The sequence below is a fragment of the Bubalus kerabau genome, chromosome 16, assembly GCF_029407905.1.
Source record: "Bubalus kerabau isolate K-KA32 ecotype Philippines breed swamp buffalo chromosome 16, PCC_UOA_SB_1v2, whole genome shotgun sequence".
Lineage (NCBI taxonomy): Eukaryota > Metazoa > Chordata > Mammalia > Artiodactyla > Bovidae > Bubalus > Bubalus kerabau.
This window is the reverse complement of record NC_073639.1, coordinates 69,430,209-69,441,641: the sequence shown is the minus strand read 5'-3', so window position 1 is coordinate 69,441,641 and position 11,433 is coordinate 69,430,209. Positions and strand designations below refer to the sequence as shown.

General features: G+C 54.6%; 1 protein-coding gene across 1 annotated transcript; it reads right to left on the bottom strand.

Moving 5' to 3' along the window:
* Window positions 1-4,853: 4,853 nt before the first annotated feature.
* On the bottom strand, window positions 4,854-10,122 carry CRYBB3 (crystallin beta B3). The gene is made up of 5 exons (XM_055550580.1): window positions 9,994-10,122; window positions 8,532-8,650; window positions 7,230-7,362; window positions 6,319-6,461; window positions 4,854-5,149 (listed from the first exon to the last, which is right to left on the bottom strand). The coding sequence occupies exons 1-5, from the start codon at window positions 10,066-10,068 to the stop codon at window positions 4,984-4,986; spliced, it is 636 nt and encodes a 211-aa protein (XP_055406555.1). The 5' UTR covers window positions 10,069-10,122; the 3' UTR covers window positions 4,854-4,983.
* Between the last annotated feature and the right edge of the window lie 1,311 nt (window positions 10,123-11,433).

The following is an 11,433-nucleotide window of genomic DNA, read 5'->3' as shown; positions in this document are numbered from 1 at the left end:
AACCTCCCATTCCAGCCCTCCCTCAACCCCTGCCCCCTCGGCAACTACAAGGCTGTTTTGTGTGTCCACGAGTCTGTTTCATAGACAGATTCACTTGTGTCATTCATAGAGTCCACGTGTATGTGATATCATATAGTATTTGTCTGTCTTCTTTCTGAAGAACTCCAGTTAGTTCCAGTTGCACTCATGCTGCTGCAAATAGCACTATCTCATTCTTTTTATGGCTAAGTGGACTGGAAGAAGCACAAGCTGGAATCAAGATTGCCGGGAGAAATATCAATAACCTCAGATATGCAGATGACACCACCCTTATGGCAGAAAGTGAAGAGGAACTAAAGAGCCTCTTGATAAAAGTGAAAGTGGAGAGTGAAAAAGTTGGCTTAAAGCTTAACATTCAGAAAACGAAGATCATGGCATCCGGTCCCAATACTTCATGGGAAATAGATGGGGAAACAGTGGAAACAGTGTCAGACTTTATTTTTCTGGGCTCCAAAATCACTGCAGATGGTGATTGCAGCCATGAAATTAAAAGACGCTTACTCCTTGGAAGGAAAGTTATGACCAACCTAGACAGCATATTCAAAAGCAGAGACATTACTTTGCCAACAAAGGTCCGTCTAGTCAAGGCTATGGTTTTTCCTGTGGTCATGTATGGATGTGAGAGTTGGACTGTGAAGAAGGCTGAGTGCTGAAGACTTGATGCTTTTGAACTGTGGTGTTGGAGAAGACTCTTGAGAGTCCCTTGGACTGCAAGGAGATCCAACCAGTCCATTCTGAAGGAGATCAGCCCTGGGATTTCTTTGGAAGGAATGATGCTGAAGCTGAAACTCCAGTACTTTGGCCACCTCATGCGAAGAGTTGACTCGTTGGAAAAGACTCTGATGCTGGGAGGGGTTGGGGGCAGGAGGAGAAGGGGACGACAGAGGATGAGATGGCTGGATGGCATCACCGACTCGATGGACGTGAGTCTCAGTGAACTCCGGGAGTTGGTGATGGACAGGGAGGCCTGGTGTGCTGTGATTCATGGGGTCGCAGAGAGTCGGACACGACTGAGTGCCTGATCTGATCTGATCCGAGCATTCCGTTGCACATACGCACCTCCTCCTCTTATCCATTCATCTGTCGATGGACATTTAGGTTGGTTCCGTGCCTTGACCGTTCATAGTGCTGCTGTGGGCACTGGGGTGCGTGCATCTTTCTGAATTACAGTTTTGTCTGGATTTATGCCCAGGAGTGGGATTGCTGGATCATATGACAACTCTATTTTTAGTTAAATCACCTTTTTGTTGCTACAAAGGGGAGAGGAACTGGTGTCCCCAAACACAGTTTGATCCTTAGATATAAAAGGAACCAAAGCCAGAAGGAGCCTCAGATGCCACCTACGTCAAGAGAACTCGTCCCCTCTTTCAGCACCAACACTCCCTTCTCATGACAATTATTTTGTGCCAGTCCATTCATCTCTTTAAATAAAATTGAAACTATAACTCACATATGTACATAACTTTCAGAATGAATTAATAATAAGATGCCCTAACTATAAAGGAATAAATAAAAGGAAATGTAATAATACGTACTTCAATAGAAATAGATTTGGACACAGCTATACAAGAATGATATAAACAAAGAGTTAGGTATTTGTGCTGCTTACAATGGACAAGTTTGGATAGGAATGTAATAGTAAACTGAATGTGTGTTTGACAATTTCATATGCCCAGGAAGAATCTTTTTGAACATAATACAGCCAGACATGCAAATTGGCCCAGTGGTGATTTATTGGTAATGCCAACAGTGCAGGCAACATCACTGCGGGCCCCGTGATTTTTCCAAAATGGGGAGGAACACTTGGTCAGGTTCCCACTGGGGTATTTACACACCAGTTCCTGTTAGCTGTTGGATGAGGGCTGCTCCGAGTAGGTGTTAATTCCCCAGAATTCCAGCTGCCCCTGGGCACACAGGCATGCATAGGCTGGCAGCTGGAAGTGGCCCTCACACACCACCACTGCAAGTTCTAGGGGGTATGGAGATCCACACACCATCCAGGGGCAGATAAATGACATCCAGGGTAAAAACTGGCAGCAGGAAGTGGCAGGAGGATCCTAGAGAACCTGGCTTGGGGAGTGCCTTCGTTGAGGCTCGCTCCTGGTGGACCTGCAGAAGAAGGATGCCTGCACAGTCTGCTGCCCAGCTCCCGGGAATCCTTGGGCTACAGTCCAGTCCTGTCTCCATAAGTCCTGCTCACTCCCAGGTCCCCTTCTCCCCATGAAGTCTTGCCACAGCTTGGATTCCCCGAGCTTGGCCGCGGAGCCTTGTTGCCTTATTCTCTTGCTTGCGCTGCCGTCCTTAGGATGAACCCGTCACTGAGTCACCGAGACGCCTCTCTGGATCGTACAACCACAGAGCCCATCTCTACGCTCATCATTTTTAAAGATGCGAAGGAGGAGGGTGAATACTTTTGGAGCCCATAGTTTATCTACTATTCTCATCCCTCTCTGCAGATTAAACTTATGCACGTACTCAAAGCAACCTAGATAGATAGTGTTATTAACTGCATGTTACAGACGAAGTGACGGAGGTGACGGAGAGGTTAAGTGACTTGCCCACAGGCACACAGTAGATGATGGAGCCTCAGAAGGAACTAAGTAATGTGGATCCAGGGCCCATGTAGGTCACCGTGCCTCTAACCACTAGTCTACGAGGTCTCTCAATTAAGCTAAATGATTTCCTGGTTCTGAACCTTGACCTTTCCTCACTGAGGGATGCTCTTGTTTTGCTGTCCTGTTCAGGCCTGGCCCCTGCACCGACTGGAATTTGAGTCTAGGTTGGAATTGAGAGCAGCCTTTTGGGGTTATGCAGCCTGGGGTCAAATCCCAGCACTGCAGCTCGCTGGGCTGTGTGACCTCAGCAGTCGGTTGTCCCTCTCTGTGCTTCCTGGGCCTTTAAGAGGCTTGAACCAAAGTAAAAAGTCCATTTGAGGGGGCTTCCCTGGTTGCTCGGTGGTAAAGAATCAGCCTGCCAATGCAGAAGACCTGGGTTCAATCCCTGGTTCGGGAAGATCCCCCATGCCCCAGAGCAACTAAGCCCGTGTGCCCAAATGACTGAGGCCACACGCCACTGCTGCTGACGCCCGAGCGCCCTAGAGCCTGCGCTCTGCAACACGAGGAGCCACACGACGAGAAGCCCACGCGCTGCAGCACGAGACAACCCCCACTGCCGACAGCTAGAGAGAAGCCCACGTGGCAGCGAAGACCCAGCACAGCCAAAAATAAATCAATAAAATTTATTTTATTTATCTTTTTAAAAAATAATTCTAGGTAACTTCTCTGCTGTGCGTTTCTTTTCAACAGGCAGGCTGGAGGAACTGAACAAATTGCCATTTTACATGTCTTCCTGAGCCCCACGGGCCTCCCCCGCACCAGCTGCCTCGGCCATGGGGAGGCTGGGGGTGGCAGGGAGGGGCTCTGGGTGCCACAGGGGAGCAAAGTCTGGGGGACTTCTGGAGGTGGGAGGGGTGGGGACTGGTCCCCGGGAAGCCAGCTGGCACCTGTCCGACCAGACAGTCCCTCCTCTTCCCATAGAGGGGGGGAGGTCAGAGGAGACTCATTTGTGTACCGGGCTCTGCCTGGCATCCCCCTTTGGCTGGATGAAGCCACTGAGGCTCAGAACAGTGATGGTCGGGAGTTGGAGGTGGGATGGGGCTCAGCTGTCAAACTGAGGCTGCAGAAGGGCAGGGGGTGGCCACTGAGCATGGAAGAGAGATGGTTGGGGCACCACGTCATCTCAGCTCACACCGATCTCTGCAGGAGCCTCCTGACCCATCCCCCTGCCTCCCCCTTGACCCCACTGTCTGTGTTCTGGGCCCCAGCCAGAGTGGTCCTGTGAAACCTAAAGGCAGACCGTTCAAACTCGCCTCATTCAAACTCTCCGTGGCTCCCACCTCCTGGAGAAGAGTCAGAGTTTGCCAGGGTCGGTAAAGCCCTACATGCGACCTTAACTCCCTCTCTGACCACCCGCCCCCAATCTCTCAGGTAACACATTCCAGACCCACTGGCCTCCCATTGCTGTGTCTCCAACACTCAGCTGCAAAGCCTGTTCTCCTTCCACCTGGAATGTTCCCCCAGCTCACTTAGGTCTGAGCTCAAATGTCACCTCCTCAGAGTGGAGTTCTCTGACCACCCACCCCATCACCCTGCATCCTTGAATCCTGCTTTCTTGTCCTTAACCTTGCCCACCTCCTGATGTTATGGTCAAACTTGTACACTTATGTTCGAGCTTTCTCATAGAAGAGGAGCTCCATGAGGGCGGGACTTTTGTTCAGTTCTCTGCTGTGACCTCAGGCCTTGAACAGGGCCTGGCACTTGTCGAATATGTTAAAGAAAACAGAGACAGACAGAGAGATGGAGGGGGGATGATGGACAGGTGGATGGGCAAGAAGGATGGATGGATTAATGGGTGAGAGGGTGGCCGCAAGGGTGGATGCATGGATAGATGAATGGAGGGAGGGGTGGATGGATGAATGAATAGCGGATGGAAGGACGGAGGGAAGAAGAACTGCAGGAACGGAAAGAAAGATGAGTGGGTAGAAGGAAGGATGGATAAACCAATGGACAGAAGAAAACATAGAAATACGGAAGGAAGACTAGAAGGATGGATGGATGGACAGACTGCCAGATGGAGACACAGGCGGACAGACACATGATCAGGGCTCGCCTGATGAGAACCGGGGGCATGGAGTGCCCCCTTAGGGCTCTCAGAACCTTCCCGCCGCAGCCTCCCTCGCCCTGCCCCTCCCCGGCTCCACCCCGGGGCCCGCCCCTCAAGCAGTGACGCGTAGAAGCATGGCAGGTGGGGGGCCGGCCCCAGGCTTTATTGAGCAGATTGGGGGGAAGGGTGGCCTGGCAGGCCCTCACCCCGGCCCTGGAGCCTCCTCTTCTTGCCTTTGCTGCCCCCCGGGGCGGGCCTGGGCCACTGGGGCCTGGGCGCCCTTCAGCTGCTGAGGAACACGCCTCGCTTGTGCCACTTCTGGTCGCGGATGCGGCGCACGGACTGCAGCTGCGGCTGGTTCGCGTCCCACTCGTTCCAGTGGCGGTACTCGCCCCGCTCGAACACGTACTGGCGCCCGCGGTAGCCCGGGAACTCGTAGCCAACCCACCTGCAGGGAGGCGAGGTCAGCGTGAGAAGCCTCTGGGCTCTAGCCTCCCAGCCAGACCTAGTCTTTGAAAACCAGCCCCTGAGCCTGCTCTTCACCTGCCCGAATCCTTCCTTGGCTTCCCAGTGCCCTGGAGATGAATTCAAACTCCTAGCCCTGCTCACAAGAGACTCTAGCCTTACCTCTCATTCCTCCTTCATACCCCACACTCCAGCCTGTCTCAGCCTCTCTCTGAACCCGCATATCTCTGAGCCTTTACACCTGCTGTTCCTTCTGCCTGGAATGCTGTTTCTTGCCTCATCCTCATTTCACCCCCTCTTTCATAGCAACATTTACATATCAATTTGGACATCTCCTCAAGAAAGCCCTTCCTGATTGCCCCAGGCTAAACCAAGTACCTCATCAGGGTCCCCAGAGCCCCTGCATGTCCCCCATCACAGTTCTGATCACTATGAATTGTGAATAGCTGTTTCCTTGTCTGTTTCCCTATTAAACTGTGAAATTACCAAGGGATGAATTATGGGAGTTGTGTAGTTCTTATTGCCCCCGTACCCTACACACAGCAGATGCTCAGTGAAAAGTTGTTGAATACAGTATTATCAGGTAGAGGTGGCAGCTCTCAAGGCCCAACCCCAGGTTACAAGCCCACAAGTGAGGTGTAGTTGCCTAGACAAAGGGAGAGCGACCCTAAGATTGCATTAACAGAGATATTAAGCCTCGAAGGAGGGAGGAGAAGAGCCTGTTCTCCTATGTACCACTCGGGCCACCCCTACACACATGCTGGGTCTCCTGGTGAGAAGGACAAAGACTGTGGAAAGGGGAAAAACAAATCTGAACTCCAAGGTCTAGGGGAGTTCAGAAAAGGAGTGAAGACTGATGCAGACAAGTTAAGGGGTGCAGATTTCACTTGGTTAAAAAAAAAACCAAACTGTCTCTAAGTCGAGGCTTCCTGGAAATCCAATGGTACAGGAATGCAAGCAGGTGGACATTCAAATCATGGGGACTTTGAGCAAGGCTGGTGTAGGGGCCCTGACTCGAATGAAGCACCTCCAGACCTGGGGGGAGCCAGAAACACCAGCTATGTAGGAAACTGTGAACAGAGATTCTGTTTGGAGCCTGAGGCATGGGAACTAGAGGACAGGGTAGGGCAAGGGTGGGGCCGGGTCCCTTACGTCCCGTTGATGGCCCGGACGCTCGCCACACGGTCCTGGAAGCCGTGAGCCCAGAGGCTGGGCACATCATCGTCCACTATCTCCATCTTGCGGCCGCCGAAAGCTGGGTTCTCAAAGAGATGCAGTTTGTGATCCGGGCCATCCTGGGGGCAAGACCACGGGATGAACCGGCTGCTCCTATGCCCAGGACAGAGGGCCCAGGAGGCTCCGGCAAAGGCTCAAGGCACCACAGAGTAACGCCCACCCCCAGAGCTGGTCTCCTTAGGACTTCCAGAGCCAGAGAGCCATGAAACCGAGAGCGGGGGCTTTCAGGTCTGGTTACACCTTGTTATTTAGCAGATAGGGACACTGAGGCACAAAGAAGGTGGCAGGAGACCAGAATCAGTCATGTAGAAACATTCCCGACTTATGAACGCAGATTTGGAGTCGGTCTACCTGGCCTTTCTCCTCCCATCCCCCCTCCAAGGAGCATCAGTCATTGTGAGAAGGAGGAAGGGCAAGACTAGCCACTGGCCTGAGTCAGCAGGTGGGAGGGAAGAGCCACTAGGTGCCGGGTCTCTTTCAGGTGTTGGAGAAACACAGGAAGAACTTGAGCTGATTTGCAGTTACTTTCTGAAGCTATTTACTGGGCTGTATGGGTTCCACTGGACCACGTGGCTCCCGATTTTAATAAGGCCACAGAGGGACATGCCAGTGACCTGCTGGCTAATGCGAGATATGAATCCGGCCTCCTGACCTGCAGCCCAACGCCCATTCGGTAGCCCATGTCTTGTCCCCCCAAAACCACTCAGATCAGAAATAACGAGGGCTCTCCCCGGGCCAGGTCCATGCCAGCCGAGCCCTTGGCTGAGCTCGTGAAAGGAGCCTGCCAGGAGCGCCCGGCATGTCCGGCTTCCAGGGGCTGGACTCACAATGTGCAGGGGCCGGAGGGACAGGAGGCTGTCGCTGTGGTGACTGTTGGACCAGGCGTCCCAGCGAGGGTAGTCCCCCTTCTCCAGGACGTACTGCTCCCCACGGAAGGCCCTGCGCTCAAACGCCAGCCACCTGCAGGAGGAAGGAGGGCTGGGTCACTCATCTCTGCTGCCCTGGGGGTGGGGAGGACCCACGTCTAGGGAGGGGGATCGTGCCCGACAGCTGCTGACCTTTGACGCTGCCCCTTTCCTCCGACCATAGTCCTAGTATTGAGGGACTTACTAGAACTTACCAGGAGCTGAGACTCTGAGCCAGAAAACCAGCCTGGGAAAGAGTATGGAAATCAGTTTTAGGCGCAGCCTCTGTGTAGGCTGCTCAGAAACCTTTTCGGCACAAGGGCTGGCACGCAGTAAGGGTTCCATCGACAACTCCTCCTCTTTCTCCTTTGCTTATTCCCCCCCTCCTCCTCTAATTCCATTAGATTGTTATTCTTATTATTACAATTACATTGTCATTTAGTACATCTCTCTGTCCATTTTCACAAAAACTCTGAACTGCATACGCTGATTATCCCCATTTGACAGATGAGAAAACAGAGGCCCAAAGGGTGAAGCACCTCACCCAAGCGGTTAGTACTACAGCCTGGACTTTCCATCTGAATAATTCGGGGTCCAGCTGGGGACTCCTGCTTACTGGGTGGATGTGGACAGAACAGTCAACCACTTTGGCCTCAGTTTCCTTATCTGTCAAGTGGGCAATCGTGAGGATTTAGGGGTATTGTTGCTGTTGTTTAGTCACTAAGTTGTGCCTGACTCTTTGCAACCCTATAGACTGTAGCCTGCCAGGCTCCTCTGTCCATGGGATTTCCCAGGAAGAATAATAGTTGCCATTTCCTTCTCCAGGGGATCTTCCCAACCCAGGGATCGAACCTGAGTCTCCTGCATTGGCAGGCAGAGTCTTTATCACTGAGCCATTCCAGGATATCAAGCACATTAGAATTTAGACGTTATCATTGTTATTAAAGTCATAAGTATTAGACTCCACTAGCTGGGCACTGAGCCAGGTGCGTGTCTTCCTCTGTTCTCTCTGCACAGTGCTCTGCTATTGACCCCAGAGATGGAGAGCTGGAAGGAGTCCAAGAGAATCACTGTTCAATGCTCCCATTTACAGGTGGGAAGACTGAGGCCAGATATGGGGAGGGAGTTGCCTAAGGCCCCACAGCAGACTGAGAGCTTGCTCCTGGCCCTCCCGACTCCCAGGGGGCTCAGGGTTGGGAGGAGGGCTGGGGGTCCGGTACTCACGGGCCGGACTCCACCTGGATGGAGCCCACCTTCTCCAGCAGGCTTTCAGTCAGGTTGGGGCACTCGGCTGTGAGCTCGCACCGCTTGCCCTGGAAGTTCTCCATTTCGTACACGATCACCTAGAAGCGCAGCCTCCTCAGCATCGCATCGGGGCCGGGTTCCCAAGCCCAGCCCGTGTCCTGCCCCGGAGGGCCTTGGAGGCAGGTACCACTCCTGCTCCATCAGCTCTGCCTGGAACCGGCCTGAAGCCAGCGGCGCCGCGGGCTTGCCCTGCCCCCTGGTGGCCACAGAGGGCAACGCCTTCAGGAACCCCGTTAATCCAGGGGCCTGCAAACTGGGTGTCTGGCCATAAACAGGGCAGCGCTTGGTAAAGCGAAATGTCCGAAATGACTGGAGGGAGGACTCTAGGGAAACGAAGCTGCTGTGGTCAGGAGGGGCTCTGGGCCCCCTTCTACGCTTTTCCAGAGAAGCCGAAATCTGTCATTGCCTTAATGTGAGATGTCTCTGTTTTGAAAGCCCTGGGCAGCACAAATAAAACTACAGTTTGCACTAGCTAAACTTCACCTGGCCCTGTGCCCACAAGCAAGGGGCTGCCAAGGCAGAGGTGGGTTTTGCCTCCTTCACCCTCTTAGAAGCACTAACTGTCTCTGTAGCAGGTCCCTGGGGAACATCGGCTCCGGTCCTTTTACATAGGGTCAAGGGGGCGCTCAGAAAGGGTCCTGGGCTGCACAGCAGGTTAAGTGGGGGTACTGGATTCAGTAAGCCCGCTGGCGCTTCTCTCATAAGCACTGCTGCGGCCGGAGGAAAGCCCACAGATGCCAAAAGGAGCCAGGAAGGACTGGCAGTGATGCCCCCTTCTCTGGTGGGGGGATAGCTGGGGGCCCACAGGGCAAGGCTGATTCACCACGAATCAGGTGCAGAGCCAGGCAAGCCTCTGTGCTGCTCTTGCCCTCCCGGTACCCCCCGTCTGGTCAAAGACCCCACTTATTTCCTTAGTCAATCCATCCTGGGACCCCACCTTAAAGCCCCGGGATAGCTTAGAAAGGGCAGAGAGAGCCCACAAACGCCAGCTCTCAGATTTCTCCGTTTGCCAGCCGTGGTAATGGCACCGGAGTTTGACCTCCCTGAGAAGCGTGGGTGCCGTCCCCAGGTTAAAGGTGGAGCTGCTGAGGTCCAGGGAGGCCCAGGGACTGGATTGAGCTAAGGCAGGAGGATCAGCGCCCGTGTCTCCTGAAAGCCCTGTAGACACTGGCAGCGTGGGTGTGACCAGGTCCCCCGTGCAGACGAGGACACAGAAGAGGCAAGAGTAGGCAGAGAAGGGAGATGCCCTCTTGCTCCTGGCTGGCAGGAAGGGCTGCTGCTGCTTTCTGGAGAGAGGCTGCCTGGCCGGGAGGCTGGCCCCGAGGACCACAGGCAGCCCTGGGTCCAGGGCCCCCCGGGACCCCTCCCCTGACGCCCGTACCTTGTAGCCGCCCCCGAGGCCGCCATGGCTCTTGCCGGCCGCAGCCTGCTCTGGTGTGCTGTGCTGCTCTGCCATCTCCGCGGGAACCCCTGTGGCTTCGATCAAAACAAACAGTCACCAGGTGTGCTTGGGGGGAACCCACGTGCCTGGAGTCAAGGATAAGCTCCAGAACTCGGCCGCCTCTGAGACGTGGGATGTGGTCAGTGCTCACAACCAACCTTCGGTCATTTAGCAAACATCCCACCAAGGATCTGCTGTGGCCCACAGGGCCTGGGACAGTCAGGGGGAGGCGGATACCCATTTTACAGGCGGAAATCCCTACAGCCAGGGAGGCGGGGCTGGGATGGGGCTCCAAAGCCCGTGCCCTTCCCCCTCCCCCGGAGCTTTGGGGGAACACTACACCCCCAGACTCTGCTCAGGGGTGGGGGACGGGCCTCGGGGAGCCTCCTCTGCTAGGATCACTCCCACCTCCGCCCCCAGGCAGTAGGCTTCCATTCACCGATTCCTTCGTTTGCCAAAGAGTCCAAGAGAACCGAGTCGGTCCTTTGCCCTGGGCTGGGTGATTGAGAGGAACAGGAGACCAGGGACTAGTGGGAAACAGATGGACAGATGTCTAGAGAAAGCAAGATGCTGGAGAGCAGGCCCTGGGACACCCGGTCAGCTTGTTTTCATCCCACGTGCGTTTACAGAGCACTCACCGTATAGCAGCCACTTAAAGAGACACAGACAGACAGACGGCACCCCTTCATCCCTAGGGATGGTGCCACACCCCGCTGGACCTGAATTCTTATGTGGAAGGGTCTGCCTAATGTCAGGACTGTTCTCCTGTTTATAAACACACCCATGAGTACACACACACACACACACACACACGCTCCCATGGTTACTGTACATGGTCAATTTCCACCTGGTGCACAAAAACAGCCTCCAGCTTCTCTCTCTGGGACACACACATGCCCATTTCAGATGCCCCCCGCCAAGGCCCGGAAGGCACCACAGCCACATGCTACATTCCTGGGAGCGGGCGGGCTGCATGGCCCTTATACTCAGGACACAGGCCCAGCGATGCTGTCTGCCTCCCTGTGTCCAGCCTCATCAAAAAGCAGGCCCTGGAAATGGGGCCAGGTCAGAGAGGTCTCTCAGCAGAGGTGCCAGCCCCCCACTTTATCCACTCCCCTTCCTCAGTGGTGCTCAGTCTCTGCAGGCCCGTGCCCTAAGCTCACACCCCAGGGCTCAACCCTGCCCACCCCGTCAGACACCGGCTGGCTCGGGGGCCGTCCTGAGTCCTCCCTCCAGCTCCAGCCCTCACGTGGATCCCCGGCTGGTGCGGGGGGCCAGCCATGCACGCCTCCTCCCCTGGATGCTGCCCAGGTCTGGGCCGGCCTCCCTGTCCCCGCACCCCCAGAGTGCACCTGTTGCCGTTGCCGTGAGGAGGGGGCC

Excerpts from the sequence above, each read along its gene's own strand:
- CRYBB3 (XM_055550580.1), bottom strand. The coding sequence starts at position 10,068 with ATGGCAGAGCAGCACAGCACACCAGAGCAGGCTGCGGCCGGCAAGAGC. Across the intron at positions 8,651-9,993 it reads GCCTCGGGGGCGGCTACAAG|GTGATCGTGTACGAAATGGA; the intron begins GTACGGGCGTCA and ends CTGCGCTTCTAG. Across the intron at positions 6,462-7,229 it reads CCCTCCGGCCCCTGCACATT|GATGGCCCGGATCACAAACT; the intron begins GTGAGTCCAGCC and ends TCTTGCCCCCAG.